Source organism: Lynx canadensis, chromosome C2 (genome assembly GCF_007474595.2).
Source record: "Lynx canadensis isolate LIC74 chromosome C2, mLynCan4.pri.v2, whole genome shotgun sequence".
NCBI classification, from domain to species: domain Eukaryota; kingdom Metazoa; phylum Chordata; class Mammalia; order Carnivora; family Felidae; genus Lynx; species Lynx canadensis.
The window spans coordinates 140,672,575-140,693,751 of NC_044311.2; the positions used below are offsets into that span (position 1 = coordinate 140,672,575).

The following is a 21,177-nucleotide window of genomic DNA, read 5'->3' on the forward strand; positions in this document are numbered from 1 at the left end:
CATTCCCTTATATCCCTTACCCAACTTAATTTTTCCAAGTCTACTACATCCTGTTTATTTTGTCTGCCCCTCACTATATTGTAAGCTCCCTTGAGGGCAGGGGGACTCAGAAATATTTGTTATATGAAAAAGTGAATTTTCTTTTGCATGGTGTGCCCTTAAAGATCTGTTCCTCTATGTAAAAAAAGCTATTAACTTTCTTATAAAAATTTAATTTTAATTTTGAATTGCTAATAGATTTAATAGGTAAGTGTCTGTGACTATATTACTCTTAGGATGATTAGTTTGCATGTTTGCAAATTTCTATTTATTTATTTATATTTGAGAGAGAGAGAGCGAGCACCCATGCATATGCAGGTGAGTGGGCAAGAGGGGCAGAGAGAGCGAGAGATTCTCAACCAGGTTCTACGATCAGCCGCACGCTGGGCTTGATCCCACGACCCTGGGATCATGACCCGAGCTGAAATCAAGAGTCGGATACTCAACCCACTGGGCCACCCAGGCACCCCATATTTGCGAGTTTCTATGGGAGTTTCTTAAGACTCATCACTTACATTTTCAAACTAATATGCTGCATTGACAAAACTGTTATTTATTTTAAACAAACCATAATAAGCAATTATAAGAGCATCAGTAAGGGAAAGATTTGCTCTCCAATATCAATTTGCATGATAGGTTCTAATTTGAGTGTCTGAAAGTTAAGCTATGATTTCAAAAATCTGCATCAGTTTTAAAGGTTCAACCTTCAAAGTAAATGAGGACACTTTTGGGGCACCTAGGTGGCTCAGCTGGTTGAATGTCCAACTGTTGGTTTCAGCTCAGGTCATGATCTGTTTCACGAGGTCAAGACCCACATCAGGCTCCAAACTGAAATCGCAGAGCTTGCTTGGGATTCTCTCTCCTTCTCTCTGCCCTTCCCCACTCACACTGTCTCTATCTCTCTCAAAATAAAATAAAATAAATAAACTTTTTAAAAAATGAGGATACTTCCAATAAATATGGTTAAGACAGCATTATGTCTATCTTTATCATGTGTGTCTATTAATTCCATTATAAAATAACTGAGTTGGGGCGCCTGGGTGGCGCAGTCGGTTAAGCGTCCGACTTCAGCCAGGTCACGATCTCGAGGTCCGGGAGTTCGAGCCCCGCGTCAGGCTCTGGGCTGATGGCTCAGAGCCTGGAGCCTGCTTCCGATTCTGTGTCTCCCTCTCTCTCTGCCCCTCGCCCGTTCATGCTCTGTCTCTCTCTGTCCCAAAAATAAATAAACGTTGAAAAAAAAATTTTTTTTAAATAACTGAGTAGTGTTATTGATAAAAACAATAATTATGCTTATGAAAATTCCCCCAACAGTAAGGGCAGATATAAAAAGTTCCTTTTCGGGGGCGCCTGGGTGGCTCAGTCAGTTAAGGGTCCGACTTTGGCTCAGGTCATGATTTCATGGTTTGTGAGTTGAAGCCCCATGTTGGGCTCTGTGCTAGAGCCTGGAAACTGCTTCGGATTCTGTGTCTTCCTCTCTGTCTTCTCCTCTCCCGCTCATTCTCTCCCTCTCTCCCCCACCTCAAAATAAATAAACATTAAAAAAAAATTTTTTTTAAGTTCCTTTTTGGACTAATCAAGCCCTGACAGACAATACTATTTTATTTTTGATTAAAACTTAAATTTATGTTGCCTCATTAATTTTATTGTAATTAAGCACATGCAGACATGGAAAACTGAACAAATGAGTTTGTGGTAGCTGGGGGTAAGGGGTCAGGTCTAAGGTACACATGAATACCTCAAGGGTGGGATTAAATCTCCTGTGTTTCTTCCTGCAAAATTTCTCCATATATGGCCAAAATATATTAGTCATTAAAGGTTTGAAGTTTAACCAAGCCACAAGAGTAATCACCCATTTCTTCACTTAATACAACTGACTTTTCTTGATATACCAGATCTCTTATTCTCACGAAGTATCCTTTAAGGCCGAAGAGTAATTTATCAGTCTCTATCATCTAGGAGACTTCCTTACATCCTTCAATGAAGACAGAATGTGGTTTGTGTGGAAGCAAATTGAGAGCATAGGACAAACTGTTAGATTCTCAAAGAAAGAATTAGGCCAAAAACAATTTCACATCAACAAAATAAACCCCTCCTTGGTTACAACATGGACTTTTCTCACTCAATCAAATTTCTCAGCTAAAAATCGTCTGCACTTGGGAAGAAAAAATAGACAAGGACCATCTGGAAATTGAAAGATACAAACACCATTTGGGGTCCATCACCGATAAGACCTTAAGAATTCTAGAATCCATTCATGTACATAATACTCTCATTGTTATTTTCCCTTTTCTGAAACGCTTGTCTTGCGTATTCCTTGTCCCTCCTCACTGACCTTTACATGTGGCTGTGGACCCATCTCATTCGCTACTCACTGGATCTACTCTGAGCAGGTTTATTTCAAACATGGATACATTCTCTTACTTGAACCCACTTTTTTTTTTGATTGAGTAGGACAAGGATAAATACAAAAGTGGTGTTAACAAAAACCCACAGATTCCTTGGGACTTTGCTTATTCATTCTCCAATGTGTTAATCGCTCCTGAACTTCAGTAACACCAGTTCTGTGTACTCTCAAATATCCTTAGCCTAATTTTGAAATTGAGACTGAAACCTCGTATTATATAATAAACAAAATACGCTGATTCTTAAAGAGTCTGCTTTTAATTAAGCAGACCATTATACTCATCATCTGACTGATAACTAATTCGTTATTTTTTTTGTCAATGTTTATTCAATTTTGAGAGACAGAGAGAGACAGATCATGAGCAGAGACGGGGCAGAGAGAAGGAGACACAGAATCCGAAGCAGGCTCCAGGCTCTGAGCCACCAGCACAGAGCCCGATGCAGGGCTCGAACTCACAAACTGCAAGATCATGACCTGAGCCGAAGTCGGCCGCTCAATCGACTGAGCCACCGAGGCGCCCCATAACTAATTCGTTTTATTTTAAAACCTAGTTCTTATAGAAATGCTGCACCCTCAAGCAGTCTGCTTTTCGGTTTCCTTGTACATGCTGGTGAAGCTCGTTTCACACTTTCATTTTAAGACCAAAAATCTTTAGCTGGCATTTGAAACCTTCCATTTTGGCCTTGATTGGCAAAACCTGTTTAGTCATTTTTTTTTAGAAGAGATTTTGCTAAAAACTAAACCAAGCTTTTTCACAGCTCCTTGCATACAGCTGATAGTCAACTAATAGCGAGTTAATAATCAAGCCAGTATACAAATTCGCTCAATATTAGACAAATGTGGCAGGCTGCCCACATGCATACATTTAAAATCGGTCTGTCCATTTGTGCAAAAACTGCTTATGCTGCTTTACACATTTCTGTACTGTTTAAAATTTTTCAATGAACACAATATATTTTAATGTTTTCTTAAAAAGCCAACTGAAATACAAAATATGCATGTTTAGTAAATGAAATTTTAAAACATGTATTCTGCAAATGTTATCTGTGGTATGTCATCCTTTAAATAAAATTCATTTGTTTTTTAGAGGACTGCCCATTTCCTGCAATAATCTTAGCTGGTCAGTTAAGTGCATTACTCAATATATAAGTAAAACATCGTATAGGAGTTTTGTCTTGCCTTTGTACCTTTCAATTCTGTGTGATTTAAATATATCATTTTATATCATCATCACATACAGTAGTAACTAACACACAGCTCTTATAAAGTGCCACATCATACTGTATATATTAACTCATATCCCGTTCCAAGCAAGCATTTTACACATATATGTTTTTCTATATACGTCCCCATTTCACAAAGGAAAAAATGAGGTCCGGAGCTAGCCCACAGTCAATAGCTCACAAGGGACAGAGCCAGGATTTAAGCCCAGGCAATCCTGCTCTAGTCCGGGCTCTGCATCAGTGTGAGATGTTACCTTCCCTGAACATGTGACAATCTCAATAATCAGGTGTTGCCTAACATCACATGGGTACCGAAATTACCATTACAAATGTGGGGACAATTCCACTCCTTACCACAGAGGCAGGCTTTTAAATACCTCTCGTCTTCCCCATTTCAAGCAGCACTACCTTCTTTCATAAAATACTATAATCCTAACATAGTTCAAGCTAAATCTGTATTGTAGGTTTCTTCAGAAATGTGGCCCAACTAAATCTAAGCTCCTTACTGCAGCTAACATTTCATACATATGAACGGGAGTCCTCTGTATCCGTCCTACTTTGAAGAGTCGGCAAACTAATCTATTAAGCATCACATTTTCATAAACCTATTAACTGATGAACATGTTGGAGTGGTTTTTTTTGTAACGAATTAGTTGATTCTTGAACAAGGGTTTGAACAAGGGTCCACTTACACGCAGACCTTTTCTGTTAAATACAATACACTCCTATTAATGTACTTTCTCTTCCTTAGGATTTGCCTACTGACATCTTTTCTCTAGCTTCCTCTTTTGTTAAGAATCCGTACATAATACATACACAAACTATATATTTGTACATAATTCATATACAAACTACGTGCTAACGAACTATGCTATCGGTAAGGCTACAAGAGTAGGCTATTTGTACTGTGCTTTATTTCTTGACCAGTCATTCTAACCCAGTTTCTGGTGGACTTCTAAAGAGGATGCCTATCTATTAATCAGGATTTACTCTCAAGAGGGAAAACTCACAAAACACTGTTTTCAAAGAAAAAACACTCGTGCCCTCACAGACACGGTTATTTCTTAAGCTATCCCTAGGACACTGAAGAAATGGTTACGTAACATTTTCCTCTTCACCATGGTTTTCATCTGCAAATTCAGTTTGAGGGTTTAGGTACTGTTGACCGTAATTTTTTTTTTAATGTTTTTATTTATTTTTGAGACAGAGAGAGACAGAGCATGAGCAGGGGAGGGGAAGAGAGAGAGGGAGACACAGAATCTGAAGCAGGCTCCGGGCTCTGAGCTGTCAGCACAGAGCGCAACACGGGGCTCGAACTCACAGACCGTGAGATCATGACCTGAGCCGAAGTCGGACGCTCAACCGACTGAGCCACCCAGGCGCCCCGACCGTATTTTTTTATTAACAACAACAAATTAAGAAATAGACATTTTGATTAAACTTGCTACTCAATCAGGGGGGATGCTCATTCCTTAACTTCCTCTGCCTGCCACCCCTCCCGCTCCTTCCAGCCCCTTATGAGGGTGTATCTGCATACTGGCTCTGAGACACAGGGTGACAGCATTTCCAGAGATTTGCAGGAGGTCGTATGTGGCATCACCCCCCACCCCGTACACTTGTATCTGGGATCCCACTACGAAAAGGAAACCATTTCACAACGATGTAGAACGTGGAGAAGTAGAAACCACCAGCAAAAACCAAAACAGACATTTAACATTGTATTTTCCCACCCTCCTCCCAGTGGCCTAGCGAATCACTTTTTTCGTCATGTACTCACTTCCTTAGTGAAGGTCCTACTGAAGGTACTGCAGCAGAGCTCTGAGATCTTACTTGCAGCCCCTTCTCTCACGCCCCTCAACCCCTTATTCCGAAGCCCCTACTCTTCGCCAGATTGTACCCTGCCCCCTCCTTTCTGTCTTGGCATCTGTCTCAGTTCATGAACATTCATTTATAGTGGTTTATGGTCTGTCCTCCCCACTAGACTGGAAGCTTCATGAAGGAAAAGACTGCGTTGCTCACAACGTTTTCAGAGCTGTGGACTGTGTTTGGCCCAAGAAGAGAATCAATACAACTGTCCCAAATGAATAGATGCAGTGTTTAGGAAAATCAAACCCCACATTGGCTCCACCCTCACCTCAGGGGTAGTGTGTGTGTGTGTGTGTGTGTGTGTGTGTGTGTCCCTCTGTCTCTGGGAGGGAGAAGGTTGGGAGAGGCATGTAAACAAATGCTGTAAATGCTAAGACTTAAACTCCCTTCCCCAGACCTGGGGTACAATACTGGCTGGAATTTTCCTACCAGGAAATTCTCTAGGATTATCTCATCTCATTGTTCTTTATTCCTCAAATATAGATGTTTACACTGTAAAGCTTTTATTCAGTAAACCACTTAATCTGTCCTTTCCTCCTGGTATTCAACACTTTCTATTTCCTTTAACAATCCTGTGCCTGTCTTATTTAGTCTGCAAACTTTGGGTGAGCAGGGGAATGCGGGTGGGTGGTAATGAGGCAAATACAGTCAAATTAAACCTTCCCACCCAGGGCTTTACATCTAAAATACATTTATAAGGTTTACCTTTGCATTTGTAATTGACACAATGAAGCTGGGAATAAAGAAGGAATATATATCAAAGATGCTTTGTAAGTCTCTTAAGGTAATACATGTCCCCACTTAGATCAAATTTGCAGAAACAAAATGCACATTTCTACTGAATTTTATTGCATTTCTTTGGTGACAGTTTAGTGGCTACATGAAAGGCATATAATAGCTATGCTTATTTCTGGAATGACTGACACCCTTCATCTTCTTATAAATATCTCTATAGAAGTCTCCAGTATGCCATTAACAGTAGCATAACAATAGGGATCCTCTAGCAACAAGGAGAAAGCCTCATCCACAAACACAATCTGTTTTCCTTTAAACCATTATTCAATGGGCCACATTATTTCTTTTGTATTTTTTTTCCATCAGTCATTCCTAACTTAACCTTGAGATCTGTTCAGTTGCATGTTCCTTTTCACTTCCCCCATCAGGACCAGGGATCATTATTCTATCTGGAATACTTCTCCGCAGTACTAATAGCTTCCCAAATGCCATCAGGCACCTCTTCTGGCTAGGGTGACAAGAGAGAAGCTTTTGTGCCCTGCCAGTTATCATGATTTCCCATTGATTAGCAAGAAACGGTGACTCCTTAAAGATCACGATCAAATCTGGGCTTCACGATTCTGTGTATAGGTGTCTACTCCCAAGGCAGGACTAGTCAGTATGACTAGGTATCCATAATCTGTGAATTACCACCATTATCAAAACAAGTAATTGTTTTTAGGTTAACCTCCCCTGTTTAGATTAAACCCCTCAATAGGGTAAACTAAAATGTAAGAAGCACTATTATTTAAACAAATAAATGTTAGAGCCTTTTAATTTTATACTCTGTCAATACACCAGGCAAATTCATCGACTCAGGTAATAACCCCAAAAGTCGAGGCCCCATTAACATTGCCCTTATTCACTTCTTTTTTTAGAGCCACCTGCAGTAGACCTATTTTCTAAGGCCTACAAAAAACACTCAACTCATAATTACATCTTTCAGTGGACATAGATATAGCTGAATTAATCCTCCTCAAACCTCATTAGAGTGAATTGCCTACCCTTCCACCAATGCTTTGCAAAACGGACTGTGAATTTCACCTCCACTATTTGAAAGAAGTGGCAGTAACAAGAAAAAATGTCCAAAAGAATGGCAGAAAGAGCAAAGAAATGCAAACAGGCCAAAAAAATAAAATAAACCTGACTCATATTTGCCTAAATGCTGCCTCTTTTTATACAGGAAAAAAAACAAACCAGTGCTCAAAAAAGTTAAATATTCACATGTGGGCAAAAACTCCAAATGTAAAGGTTATGATATGCTTTTAATTACTTAATTTCTGTTTTTTAGCGTGTAGAAAGACAATCGGGAAAATAACAGCAACACTTGTAGGAGTAAATGTAAGTAATTGGAGGAAAAAAGAATCCCCTTAATTAAATGCAGTTTTTAAAAAATACGGAAAACCAAATTCTTCACTTCTTAAATCAGTCTTAACCAGCCCTAAGATGATTTCTGAGCCACTTACAGGTAAAAGAAGGGGGAAAAGTTCAATGACCTTGTAAATTAGGGACTCAAAAACCATAGTGGTGTGGTAATCTGCATAGCCTCAGGGTAATTACAGAAAAACACTGGTCTGGGAATTGCTTTTTTTGGAAAATTACCATGAAGTAGGGGAAAAGGAGGAAAAAAAAAATGGAAAAATTGGGAGAGACTGCAAGTGCTAAGATACCAAAAGGGAACCCAAACGATGAGACATACAAGCTCGTCTGCCCCTCCTGTCACGCAAACAACTTCTTAGCATCCTTAGGTAAAAAGAAAAATAGTCATTTTGCACAGGCGTTAGCTGAATGTTCGAGAGTTGGATGAATGGGGAAGACTTGTTATACACCTAGTGGTGGGTGGATTTCACCAGGCTGCAGCCTCCACACAGCTTTTCTTTGCTGCACTGCAGAGGCGCCATCTTCTCCGTCTTAATCTTCACTCAATTCAATCCTTTTATCTGCACCCTAAAAAAAAGACCCTGAGGACCCTCCCCGGCAGCCCGCGCCCCCAGGGGGACTAAACCAGACTGCCCAGCGCTGCCAGGGAAGAGACCGCGCCTTAATCAGACAAACGCCTCCTTTGATGCACAGGAGGAGAGAAGAGCTCGCGCCTCCCCTCCGCCCGCCACTGCCCTAATCAGACGCACACCCCACTGTCCGCGAATTTCTCCCCAAGGACTTTCCAGCCCGACACAGAATTAGCAAGCCTCGGAGGTGACGAGGAGTGGCCGTGGAGGGCCCCCCGAGGCTCCGCCAAAGCGGCCCCAGCAGCGCCCCAGCCCCCTCTGGGACAGACGCGCAGCTCCGGGAAGGGAGTCGGGCGGGAGCCTCGGTGGCGCACAGACCCAGGCGGCTGGCTCAGCCACCGCGCCCCGGGCTGGCGAGGGCGGGGTGTCGCGGCTTTTGTTCCCGGGAACCTTCTCCCTCTCCGGAAGGAGCTTAAGGTGCGGAGCGAACGCCAGGGCCGTCCAGGCTTTGGGGAAGGTGCGAGGTGGCCGTGGGTCTTCGACCCCTCCCATCTCTCTCAACTTACACAAAAGGGAGACGCAGAATGTACAAAGTTTGCCTAGGGAAGGTGGTGCGCGACCCTCCTGGGGCCGCACTGAGGCGGCCGCACCGAGCGGCCGCCAAAGGGAAGCAGCGAAAGGTCGGGCAGGCAAGAGGTGCTGGGGATAAGAAGAGAAGGTGAAACGGGGCAGAAAAGGCAAAGGGAAAGGGGGGCTGCTTCTCGAGCTGTCCCGGCTCCTCCTCCCCAGGGCCGGAAAGAAGGAAGGGCACCGATCAAGAGCCGAGGACGGGATCCAGGGACGCTGCGTTTTCGGTTTTCCCCACGTGCTCCGTCCCCCTTCTCCCCCACCCCCCATCTGGAAGTCTCTCGCCTCTCCCCCAGCCCCCGCCCGCGAGGCAGGGACTGAGTCAGGGTCAGAGCTCAGGATCGCCTCCACCCCTCCTCTCCCACAACCGCCGCGGACCCCGGGAGCCCGACGCCTCGCGAGCTCCCTCTCCGCCGGCCGGAGCGCGCGTTCCCGGGCCAGGGCTGGGCCGGAGGCGCGGATGCGCAGGGCGCCCGCAAGCGGGGGCGTGGGACGTGGAGGGGAAGAGGGGTTCCCTGGACTGCCCCCGGCTTCTTCGGATTAAAGATTTAAGGAAATGGGATTCCCACCGCAGCCCCCACCCCCAATTCCGAGGCGCGGCACCCACCTCCAACGCCCGAGCCGTCCAGGCGGCCAGTAGGACCAGTGCCAAAGCAGGCAGCATCGCGACCCTGCGCGGAGCACCGAGCGCGCTGCTGTGCGAGTGGGATCCGCCGCGCCCTGGCTCCGCCGGTGCCGTCGCCGCCGCCGTCTCCGATGGCCCCCGCGCCCGCGCCGCTCCGGCTGCTCTCTCCAGCCGCTGCCGAGGAAACTGACGGAGCTGGAGCGCGGCGGCTGGGCTCGGAGCCCGGCGAGTCAGCTGATCCAGCCCGCCCCGTTCGGCACCCGAGAGGGACCCCTAGCGGAGCCGCCGGGGAGCTGCGCGCGCTCGGGCCGGGAGGGGCCCGCGCCCCCGGCGCCCACAGGTGCGGCGGCCTCCGCTCCTGCGCGCCCCGCCCCGGCCGCCGGCCGCCGGCCCCCGGGGCCTCCGCGAGCCGGAGCGAGAGTCTGGGGCCGGGAGAGGACCGGTGCAGGATCAGGGAAAGGTGAGTCGTAGGACGTTCGGGCTCCAGAAAAGTCGGGAGCGCTCGCCGCTCGTCCCCGTGAGCTTGACTCATCCGACCCCGCAGGCCTCTCAGGGATGTCGTATAAAGGGCTGCTGCTGGGGTGTGTTTTTATCCGCATTTCGGTTTTTTGTTTTTTTTTTTTTTTGTCTTGGTTTGCGGGGGGAGGGGGGTGGGGTGGGGAGGCGTTTCTGGAAGAGACCAGGAACCGGACAAGCTGAAAGGAAACAGGAATTTCTTTGCTTGTTGAGAGAGTAAAAGCTTAATATACGTATGTATATATATATATTTTTTCCCGTCAAAAGCAGCCGGGAGCAACCTGGCATATCTATCTTTAGGACAAACCGAAGGAGAAAGGCCCTGGACCTGGTGAACGAGGGGGCGACCTATTTACTTCTCCTTGAAGGAAGGGTTTAAGAAAAAAGTTTTGCTTATTTGTTGGGTGTTTTTGGTTTTTGTTTGGGGAAGGGAACAATCAGCAGGGTTTTTTGTTGCTGTTTTGGGGAGGGGGGTTGTCAGGTAGGGATGTCACATCCATCTGAGACTAGGGTGAAGTGAAAGGTCAGCGGGAAAGGATTTCGAGAGAGGATTCCTATTAGACCCCCATGACTGAGAACTCCTGACCTCAAACTCTGTCCTTGTTCTCCATTGTGTCTGCCCTAGATGACAGAAATGAACCTGCTGGGAAGCCACGGTCTCCTAGATTAGACACAAGCCGTCCAATTCCCGGTTAGTGTTGAGCTGGGCTAGAATGGTCTAGAACTGCCCAGCCGTATTCCCTGCTCTTGACCTGAAGGAGCGGAAGTCGCTAAGCTACGGTCCACTGTGGTGCTGAGTGGGAGGGAAGCAAGCCACAGACTCTGGCCATTGGGACCAAGGCTCAGCCTGGAGGATGCTGGCTTCCTTCCTGAGAAGTCAGCATTCAGCTGTCCGCTCCCCCGAATGTTGTCTTCCAGCATTCCCCCTTCCAGGCCTCCAGTCTGACCCCTGGATTCCTTTGCCCCCTGTTCTTGGAAGGTCTCCAGCAAATAGTAGCAAATACTTGTTATAGTGCAATATTTGTTTACATGCTCTATATTCTATGCTACCTACAAAAGCCAGCGAGGCCCTTGCTGTTATTCCCAGTGATAAGTTCGGGAGCTGCCTAAGCAAATCCTGAGAGCAAATAACACGCGTTTACCCACCACCCCAATTCCCTGTTCTCCCTAGGTTGGTATGAACAGTTGAAAGCCTCTGAATGCAGGGGCGCCTGGGTGGCGCAGTCGGTTAAGCGTCCGACTTCAGCCAGGTCACGATCTCGCGGTCCGGGAGTTCGAGCCCCGCGTCAGGCTCTGGGCTGACGGCTCGGAGCCTGGAGCCTGTTTCCGATTCTGTGTCTCCCTCTCTCTCTGCCCCTCCCCCGTTCATGCTCTGTCTCTCTCTGTCCCAAAAATAAATAAACGTTGAAAAAAAAAAATTAAAAAAAAAAAAAAATAAAGCCTCTGAATGCAAAAAGGAGCGTCACTCCGAGATGGAGAGGGAACAGGGCCAGTTAGAAATTGTGCAGAGTGCACTGCAAAATGAAAAGGTGGGACCCTTTGTTCCAAAATGAAATATTTTAAGGCGGCGACAGCAGAACATTAAATCAATCACCAGGCCCCGGTCGTGCAGATCGTGTGCCCATGAAGCCAGTCCTAGAGAGGAGGAAGCAATTTTTTAAGAGTACGGGCTGTTATTGAGCACAGATTCAAAAATACAGAGGTGGGGTTATAATCTGTAAAAATAAAAAGTTCTCAGGTTTAGTATTTGCTCTTTTGCCTGTTGAAATTCACCCCATTCACACATCCCTTGGACAAGATGTTCCCCAGGGAAAGAGGGTGAGGTCCTGACTGTGTCAGAATGATGGACTTTCTTTACATTTTCCCCTGTTCTATCACTACTCAGAGATCCTGATGGCTTTTACTTTCCAGCGACTCTCTCTGTTCTGCATTTAATGTCATTTCCTGCCCTGACGTTCCTTCTGGATCCCCTGAGCAGGAAATACAAGAACATCCCTAGCCACAAGAACACGGGAGAGCTGTGGAAGGGACTGACCACCCATTGGCGGGAAAGTCTGCAACACCATTCTGAGGCTTAAATGCCTCGGCTTGGGAGAGGTTCACTCGCTCTTCAGGCGTGCGTTCTGTCTTTGGGCTGTTCTAGTTACTAGAAAGTTCTTGCCCCATTTGAAGCACACATTCCTTGGGGCACCTGGGTGGCTCAGTAGTTTAAGCATCCGATTCTAGGTCTTGGCTATGGTCATGATCTCACAGTTCCGTGAGTTTGAGCCCCACATTGAGTTCCATGCGCCATGCTGACATTATGGAGCCTGCTTGAGATTCTCTCTCTGCCTCACTCTCTCTGCCTTCTCCCCAGCTTGTTCTCTCTCCTCTCTCTCTCAAAGTAAATAAACTTAAAAAAAAAGTTAAAAATAAAGCCCACATTCCTTTCCTTAACATTTTTTTTAACATTTATTCATTTTTCAGAGACATAGACAGTGTGAGTGGGGGTGGGGGAGGGGCCACATTGCTTTCCTTAAAAAAATTTTTTTAACATTTATTCATTTTTGAGAGACAGAGACAGAATGTGAGGGGGTTGGGGGAGGGACAGAGAGAGAGAGAGGGGGTTGGGGGAGGGACAGAGAGAGAGGGAGACAGAGCACGAGTGGGGGAGGGGCAGAGAGAGAGGGATACCCAGAATCCGAAGCAAGCTCCAGGCTCTGAGCTGTCAGCACAGAGCCCGACATGGGGCTCGAACTCACCAACTGAGAGATCACGACCTGAGCTGACGTCAGACGCTTAACCGACTGAGCCACCCAGGCATCTCTCACATTCATCTCCTTTAACCTCCACTTAGCTGTCCTTTCTGTACCCCCGTATCTGGGCCAACCTAGTCTTTTCCACACCACAGAGCTTCACGTATTTGCCAACTCTTTTCGCGCCGCTTCTGCCTCCAGTGTCCTCTCTTCACAGAGTAACCGAAGCGCTTCTCTGAACAGTTGTGCAAATTGCATGGGTTCTGGTGCCTCCCATCCTCTGGCCCTTGTCCTCTGAGCATGTGCTGGTTGTCCCTGTCTTTTCCTAGTGCTCCGGGAGTGCGGTGAGCACTGCAGCGTGGAGTAGTCGACTGCCGCCTCAGTCTGCAGGCTAGCGTGGCCTTTGACTTTGTGGATTCACACTGGTCACGTTCACTACCAAACCTCCCAAATGTATTTCGTGAATAGTGTTGCCGTTGTGCGTTTAAGGTGTTATCTGCGCCCTGCAAATATCACCGAAAGCAAGCTCCACAGAAGCTGGAAGTTGGGTGCTGTGTTCGTTTCATAGGGCTGCCATGATAAAGTAGCCCAGCATGGGTGGCTTAACAACAAAAATTTGGTCTCTCATGATTCTGGAATCTAATAGGCCACGATCAAGCTGTTGGCAGGGTTGGTTTCTTCTGTGACGGCACTGTGACGTATTTGAGAGTTTCACATGCCTGTTAACTTGTCTTCCCGTCTGAAACTTCATGCTGATTCCTTTTTGTAAACCAGAAGGAGGTCTTGAATTGTATTCTCACTCATCTTTTTCTACCTTCCCAAAGACAACAGGACATTATTATTGCCTTGACTTGACCGCAATCTTCAATATCTACAGAAGTCTAAACTGTAAATAGCATTCAAACTTTTCACCATAAAATGTTTTCTCCCAATGATGAGCGCAGCTTTCATTCATAGTGAGATTTTTTTTTCTCCTTTCTAACGAATAGACGTAAAGAAAATCTTAAGTGGATAATTAGCATTTAGCATACCTACATTTAACTCCACATATCTAATAGGCCTGCACGAAGACAGAGGGTGAGACATTTCACTTGCCATTTTTCTTCAGTTACGATTCATTCATGGGCCTTTACTTCACTATGGCATCCATGAAGTGTTCATATATCTTCAACCAATACAATATTTTTTTTTTAGTTTTTTTATTTATTTTGAGAGAGATACACAGAGAGAGAGAGAGAAAGAGAATCCCAAACAGGCTCCGCACTGTCAGTGCAGAGCCCAGCATGGGGCCTAAACTCATGAACCGGGAGATCATGACAGGAGCCCAAATCAAGAGTTGGATGCTTTAGCCAACTGAGCCACCCAGGCGCCCCATACAATACTTTTAAAATTAGCTCTTGGGTGGAGGTAAGAAGCGTAAAATCAACCCAGTAGCAGGAAGGCTTAATGGAGACTGGATGAAAATTACACCAATTTGTTTCTTCAGAGAATTTTAATTGGGCAGCAATAAGTGATGGTGGAAAAGGACTCAGGCTTTGAGAAATCTTGACTACTATGTATCGTTATTGAAAATAGTAACGGAAGCTACCAGAGCCTCCATTACTGAAAATCCCCCCTTGTCAGGTGGTGTGGTGCCGAACTCAGAAGGCGCTTAACACAGTGCCTGCTTTATAATAGAAAGCAGTTCTCTTTTCTTGAAAGAACAGGAATTTACATTAGCTGCCATTTAGTGACAAGGATAGTCTTAATTTGACCTTGCATCGACCTTGCCAGGGACGGTCAGTTGGCACAGTAACTGTCAGGCCAGGGCTACTTAGGTGGATCCCTGAGTAATGCTCTGCCGATAAACGTCCCAAATTCATGAGTGATTTACTTTTTTAAAACACATAAATGAGAGCAGATTCAAGGTGACTCTTTTATCAGCCTATTCGTTTGTATTCCAATATGCTTTCTTGAGTGGGGGAGAAAGGGACAGAGATGTAGGACTACGGGATATGCTAAGAATTAGGCAAAACTTTGACCCCTCCCAAGGGAACATGGCAGGTATGTGAAAGATATGCATCTTGGTTTGCAGATGGAAAGGCTTGGAAAGGCTGCTTGGCAGAGGTGCTGAGAGGATTTCACAGGACAGGCTGCCTCCTGCAGAATGGAGGGGAAGAGGAATAACTTCCCAGAGTACCTGCCAGAAACCACAGCTCGCGGTGGCCTGGGGCCATTGCCAGCCCCTAGAGGTGACAGACTTTGAAGCTGAGGGATGTTCTGCTGCAAGGTATTGAAGACCTCTTTGTCTCCACACGAATCATACTTAGAGATTGCCCTTTACGTTCGCCTCCTTAAGGAGAGAGAAGTTCTAGAATCTTTGATAAGTAACTCAACTTTCAAAATCCTAGCAAAGGCTGTCGCCAGAGAAGTGTTACCTAACCCTAAAATGATTGGGAAGATTCCAGGCAGATATGCTTTAAGTATTCATGAACACCTTTGGTCAATAAACAACATCCTGAATGACAAAACACTCAAACCAACCAACAAATAAATGACAATTTCACAGGCACTCCGTATACAGCTTTTGTCCTGAAACAAACACCTTACTTTGCTGTAGCCCCCAAATGTCCCATGGGATTTTTATTCCCATTAAAGTATATATAATTACTGAGAATGAAAGTGTTTGGCATTGATGGATCAATCAAGTATTTTTACGCTTCCATTGTGGGAAGGAGAAAAACCTGATACATTCACTCCGCTTAAAAAGCTTTATGTTTATGTGAGAAAACTGTCTGGGAGGAAAAAGACAAAGCGAATGGTGATTCTATTTAACAACACTGTATTGTATACTTGAAAGTGGCTAAGAGTGTCTATGCTAAAAGTTCTCATCACAAGGGAAAAAAATGTAATTATGGTAGTGAGGGATGTTAACTAAACTTACCGTGGTAATCAGTTTCACAATATATACATATATCCTCAGGTTGTACACTTAACACTAATACATTGTTATATGTCGATTACATCTCAACTTAAAAAAAATAACAGGCATAGTAGAGTGGGAAACTTAACATCAGGAAGTACAACTTGGTATAACGTCTGTGTGTGTATATATATGAATGTGTCAGAAGAAAATTAGAGTCATAAATCTATAGCCCTTGAAAGGGTTGATCGGGGACGCCTGGATGGCTCAGTCGGTTAAGAGTCCCATTCTTGATTTGGGCCCAGGTTGATCTCGCAGTTCATGCGTTCGAACCCCACATCGGGGTCCTTGCTGACAGTGTGGAGCCTGCTTGTGATTCTCTCTCTCCCTCTCTCTCTCTCTGCCCCACCCCCATTCATGCTCTCTGTCTCTCAGACAAATAAGCTTAAAAAAAGGAAAGGGTTAATCAGGGACATCAGGAAGAGGGTTTTTTTTGCAGGGGATTTGATACTAACAATAAAAAGAAAAGAAAAGGGGGTGAGAGGGAGGATATTCTAAGGAAGAACCATGTAAATACATCTAGAAGGTTCATGATGGGGCTGGTAATTGGGACTGAGGTGTGGGGGGAACATGTTAATGTTTGAGGAGCGAGGAATTTAGGTCAGCTGGAATGGGCAGCAGTGGGCTAATACTGCTCACTACAGGTTCCTAATCAGTCTGGAATTTTCTAATTATTTCTAGAAAAAGGTTGGTCAGTGGGTAAGGTGTAGGGAAATTTGGAGGGTGAAAAAGTTGGAATCGATTGGGAAAAATAGGGAGAATTGCCAGAAGTTTCAGGGATGACCACGGATGAAATCTGTAAAAAGTTTGTGAAAAATCATTGTAGGACACTTCATTACTAATAAGAACAAAGGATTATTGTGTGCCAGGCTGAGGAATTTACATGCAGGATCTCACTGAATACTTGTGAGTTGGGTTGGGTTAACCTCCCATGTCACAGACGAGGAGGTGACCGAGGTTAACAGAACCAGAAAGGGTCAGAGACACCTGGGTGGCTCAGTTGGTTAAACGTCTGGCTCTTGGTTTCAGCTCAGGTCATGGTCTCACAGTTTGTGGGTTCAAGCCCCACATCAGGCTCTGTGCACTGTTAGCACAGAGCCTGCTTGGGATTCTCTCTCTCCCTCTCTCTCTGTCCCTACCTCCCTTGTGCCTGCTCTCTCTCTCTCTTTCTCTCTCTCTCTCCCCCTCCTTCCCTCCCTCCCTCCCTCCCTCAAAGAGGAGGAAGGATTTGTACTCTGTTCTGTCTCACCTGGACACCATTAATTACATTTTTTTTTTTTTTTTTAGTGAGGGAAATAATAAATATGACTTTTAGTTTGTTTGGATGTAGGTATCAGAAGTACATAAAATAGGCAGTAACTTGAATATGGTATATGAAGACTGAAGAGTGGCAAATGAGAGATGAATATTGGCCATGTGAGTGTGGCAATTGTCTGGGATGACTGATGGCCTGTCCCCAGCACATGAGCCAAGAACTGTTCAGATGAAGTTACCATAATATTACAAAAAAGCAGAGATGTTTTGTGTTTACTTGTAACAGCCAAATAGTCACTCAGAGATTTGGTATTTGGGAGATGAACCATAAATACTCCTGTGAATACAGTGTGAAGAAGAAATGAGTTATATTTATATCGCAAGGTTATTTTCCAATACATGAATGAGCTAGAATAATAATTCTTGAAAAATGGAAGAGTAACGTCTTTTAGCACAATTTCCAAACTGTGTACCGTGGAACCCTAGTACAGCAGTATGTTACTAAGTGTTAAATACATACATGAAAGTAGTTCCATAATCAAAGAAGTTTGAGAAATATGCAATTACACAAACTTAAATATATATTTTTACTTTAGAATGTCTACCACCCTTCAAAATGCTGCTGTACAATTGGAATTTTATTGCTTTTTGAATTTTGTAGCTCTTTGTACAGCATCCCCCTTGCTCCCCTGTTTTTGTTTTTGTTTACTGCATCAACTCCTGGGACCAGTGTTGCCCCAAGCAAATTTTAGGGAACTCTGCTTTGAAGGCATTTTTTTTTTTTTGGAATTTTTTTTAAGATCCTTGCAGTAATGAAGGTTTATAGTGTACGTTTTTGTCAAAGTGGATGGGTTCTTTCCACTGAAAGGTGTTTCCACACATGACCTTGAAGATAGATTAATAAAAGAAGAAAGTAGAAATACTAGGCTGACAGACGTTGTAAAGTAGGGCATAAGAGATGCCAAAAAAAAAAAAAGCATTCTGGAATTTTAAAGTAGGAGTTAAAATGTGTGTTATATGGAGGAGACCGGATTAGAGCCTTTGAATATTTATAATACGAATGTGCGAGTATATGACCAGTGTCTTCCCAGTTTGGGGGAGAAATAGGACAGAATCCAATTCACATTTGAGCCTGCTTCGCTTTAAATTTCCTCATGTAAAAAGAAGGAAGTATTGCTAAGTTTACAAAGATATGCCTCAGGATAAAACCTGAGTTCACTGCGCTGCCTTTAATACTCCTGGATAGGAGCCCTTAAGAAGTGGCCAGGACCTCTCCATAGATGAGTGAAGACTTTCAGGAAAGAGAATTGAAGGAGACAGCTATTGGATTAATTTTAAGAAGCTTTTGCTGAAATTTCCCATAGAGTATACATGGAAAGTAAAGACATAAGGAGATATAGCTCTCTGGGTCAAAAAAAAAAAAAATCCAAATTCCCATACTTTTTCTCTGTTAGTCTTTATTGAAAAATTCATTTACTGCTAATGGTGTCAAGAGGCCCCGTCAGCCCTCATTATTGTACCAAAAAGAAAAATCATGAAAAGGTTTAGGGAGCCCAGTCTGGAAAGGAATGTTGTCATTTCTGTTTTCCAACTATCTGGTAAAAATTGATTCTGTTATCTAAACTTCACAGAGCCAAGGGTCCAGATAACCACCTTGTTCTGGTGAGTCTGTGAAGCCTGGTGAGAGATACTGACTAAATCAAAAGGGGAACAAGGCAGGTCAGTTCCTTTCACAGAGGAAGAATAAAATGAGATGGAAATAAACAGAGGAAACGGTGAAGACACGAGTCTTGGTTTTCAGATGATTCTAGAGCCCTGGCCTCAACCCTGACCTAAATCTTAGAAAATGTCAAGTTTTTAGTACTAATTTTGGCCTAAGGAAGGAAGCAAGTCATAGATTTGCTTAAACTCCATTGGAGCGTTTTGGCATCACCTATCTGGGTGATACTGGGAAATACTTTTTCTTTTTTTTACTCAGATCCTATCAACATTGTTTGGTGCTTTTCCACCCAAATGTCTAAACAAGGCCAAAAGCCATACGCAGGTTATATCTAGAAGAAGGTAGGGGCGCCTGGGTGGCTTAGTCGGTTTTAGCGTCTGACTCTTGATGTGGGTTCAGGTCATGGTCTCCAGGTTGGTGAGATCAAGCGCTGCATCAGTCTCTGTGCTGACCGCACGGAACCTACTTGGAGTTTTCTGTCTTCCTCTGTCTCTGCCCCTTCTCTGCTTTTCCTTTCTCTCAAAATAAACTTTTTTTTTTAAAAAAAAATAGAAGAATGTAGACCGATATATTAGGAACAGCTGGAGTAACTCAAGTTCTTAATACTGTCTCATTAGTCTCCATAATTTAACACCTAGACAACATCCATGAGAGATTCTTTCAGTCGAGACGAAGGAGCTCCAGCATGCACAGTGAGGTGCATTCGCTCCTAGGCTTACGTTTTTTTGAAATCAGTCTTCAGTGGTGATCACTCAGTGTACGCTTTAGTCTCCATGAACCACAACAGCACAACCTTGGGCTTTATTCATCCCTTGGGATTGAGACGCAGTTCTGTGTATAAGTAGCAATTTCATCCTGATTTTTCAAGCTTGGCGCTCTCTCATCTTCCACACACTTGAAGGGAAGATGTTGGCCGGCTGGCCCTGAGGAACCTTATCTTTCATTTATCTGGGAAGGAAGAATCTGATTTAGCCTGGTTTTCCTTTACTCTGAGCATGCCAGGTGCCCCCTCCCTCATCTTGTACTATCCTGTGACCACTTCACCCATTCATCTCCAGCCCTTTTTTCAGTGCCTATAAGTTGAAAAAGAACACAGAATTATAGTGTTTAGAGCTGAAGTGGACGTAGGGCTCATCCAGGCCAAGCCTTCCTCTGTTGAGGGCTTATTGGCACGCCAGAGAAGTGGGGTAACTTGCATCCGGTCCTCTGACTCCTTAGGGGCAAAGCTTGGCCCTGGTGCCCCTGACTTCTCATTCTCATTTCCTCACGTCTGGCCATCTCGCCAGACCTGAGTCATGAAAGCAGCGAGGCACGGAGGCCAACCATACTTTATAAAGTCGTGGTATTTTTCCTCATCTAAACTTGGTTTATCTTTCTAAAAACTTGGGAGTTGCTGGGGCATCTGGGTGGCTCAGTTGGTTAAGCGTCCAACTTTTGGTTGGCTCACGTCATGATCTCATGGTCTGTAAGTTCAAGCCCTGCATCAGGCTCTGTGCTATCAGTGCAGAGCCTGTTTGGGATCCTCTCTCTCTCCCTCTCTCCCTGACTCTCTCTCTCTCTCTCTCAAAAATAAATAAATAAACTTAAAAAATAGAAAACAATAAGGATGCCTTGGTGGCTCAGTCAGTTGAGCATCCAACTTTGGTTCAGGTCATGATCTCATGACTAGTGAGTTTGAGCCCCGCCTTGGGCTCTGTGCTGACAGCTCAGAGCCTGGAGCCTGCTTTGGATTCTGTGTCTCCCTCTCTCTCTCTCTGCCCCTCTCCTGCTCATGCTTTGTCTCTGTCTCTCTCTCTCTCAAAAATAAATAAACATTAAAAAAAAATAAATAACGTAAAAATGAAAAACAATAAAAACTTGGGAGTTGCAGCCCAACGTGGAAATCACCTGTTTGATCCTCCAACGAATGGAGGTCTCTCACCTGCAGTATTCTTGAGACAATTATTTGGTTTCTGCCTTCTTATTATGTTATTAGGAGCTGTCTTCAGGAAACATAAAAATTTCACTAGGATGTTTTTGTTGTTAAATCAAGCTAAAAGTTACCTTTTCTGTGAAAAAAGAGGCAAGAATATACAATGGGGAAAAGACAGTCTCTTCAACAAATGGAGCTGGGAAAACGGGAAGCTACATGCAAAAGAATGAAACTGGACCACTTTATTATACACCACACACAAAAATAAACTCAAAATGGATTAAAGACCTAAATGTGAGACTTGAAATCGTATAAATCCTGGAAGAAAACACAGGCTATAATTTTTTTGACATTGGCAGTAGAAACATTTTTCTAGATATGTCTCCTCAGGCAAGGGAAACAAAAGCACAACTAAGCTATTGGGATTACACCAAAATAAAAAACCTTTCCACAGTGAAGGAAACCACCAACAAGATGACAAGCCACCTGAAGAACGAGAGAAGATATTTGCAGATGATATATCCAATAAGGCGTTACTATCCAAATAATTGGATTACTACAAATAATCCAA

At 44.3% G+C, this 21,177-nt stretch overlaps 2 protein-coding genes across 7 annotated transcripts in view; one reads left to right on the forward strand and one right to left on the reverse strand.

Annotated features, from left to right (window-relative positions):
• The window catches only part of LOC115523013 (amyloid beta precursor protein), a 275,518-nt gene extending 265,833 nt beyond the window's left edge, over window positions 1-9,685 (reverse strand). For 3 of the 6 annotated variants that reach the window (XM_030328587.1, XM_030328585.1, XM_030328583.1), the window contains exon 1: window positions 9,490-9,685. In XM_030328587.1, coding sequence (XP_030184447.1) covers window positions 9,490-9,546 — 57 coding nt within the window. In that variant the 5' untranslated portion in view covers window positions 9,547-9,685. The remainder of the gene's footprint in view (window positions 1-9,489) is intronic. The other 3 variants (XM_030328588.1, XM_030328586.1, XM_030328584.1) reach the window with 1 other exon arrangement.
• The window catches only part of LOC116738300, a 214,202-nt gene continuing 202,663 nt past the window's right edge, over window positions 9,639-21,177 (forward strand). The window contains exons 1-2 of the mRNA XM_032594596.1: window positions 9,639-9,967; window positions 14,833-15,027. Coding sequence (XP_032450487.1) covers window positions 9,639-9,967; window positions 14,833-15,027 — 524 coding nt within the window. The remainder of the gene's footprint in view (window positions 9,968-14,832; window positions 15,028-21,177) is intronic.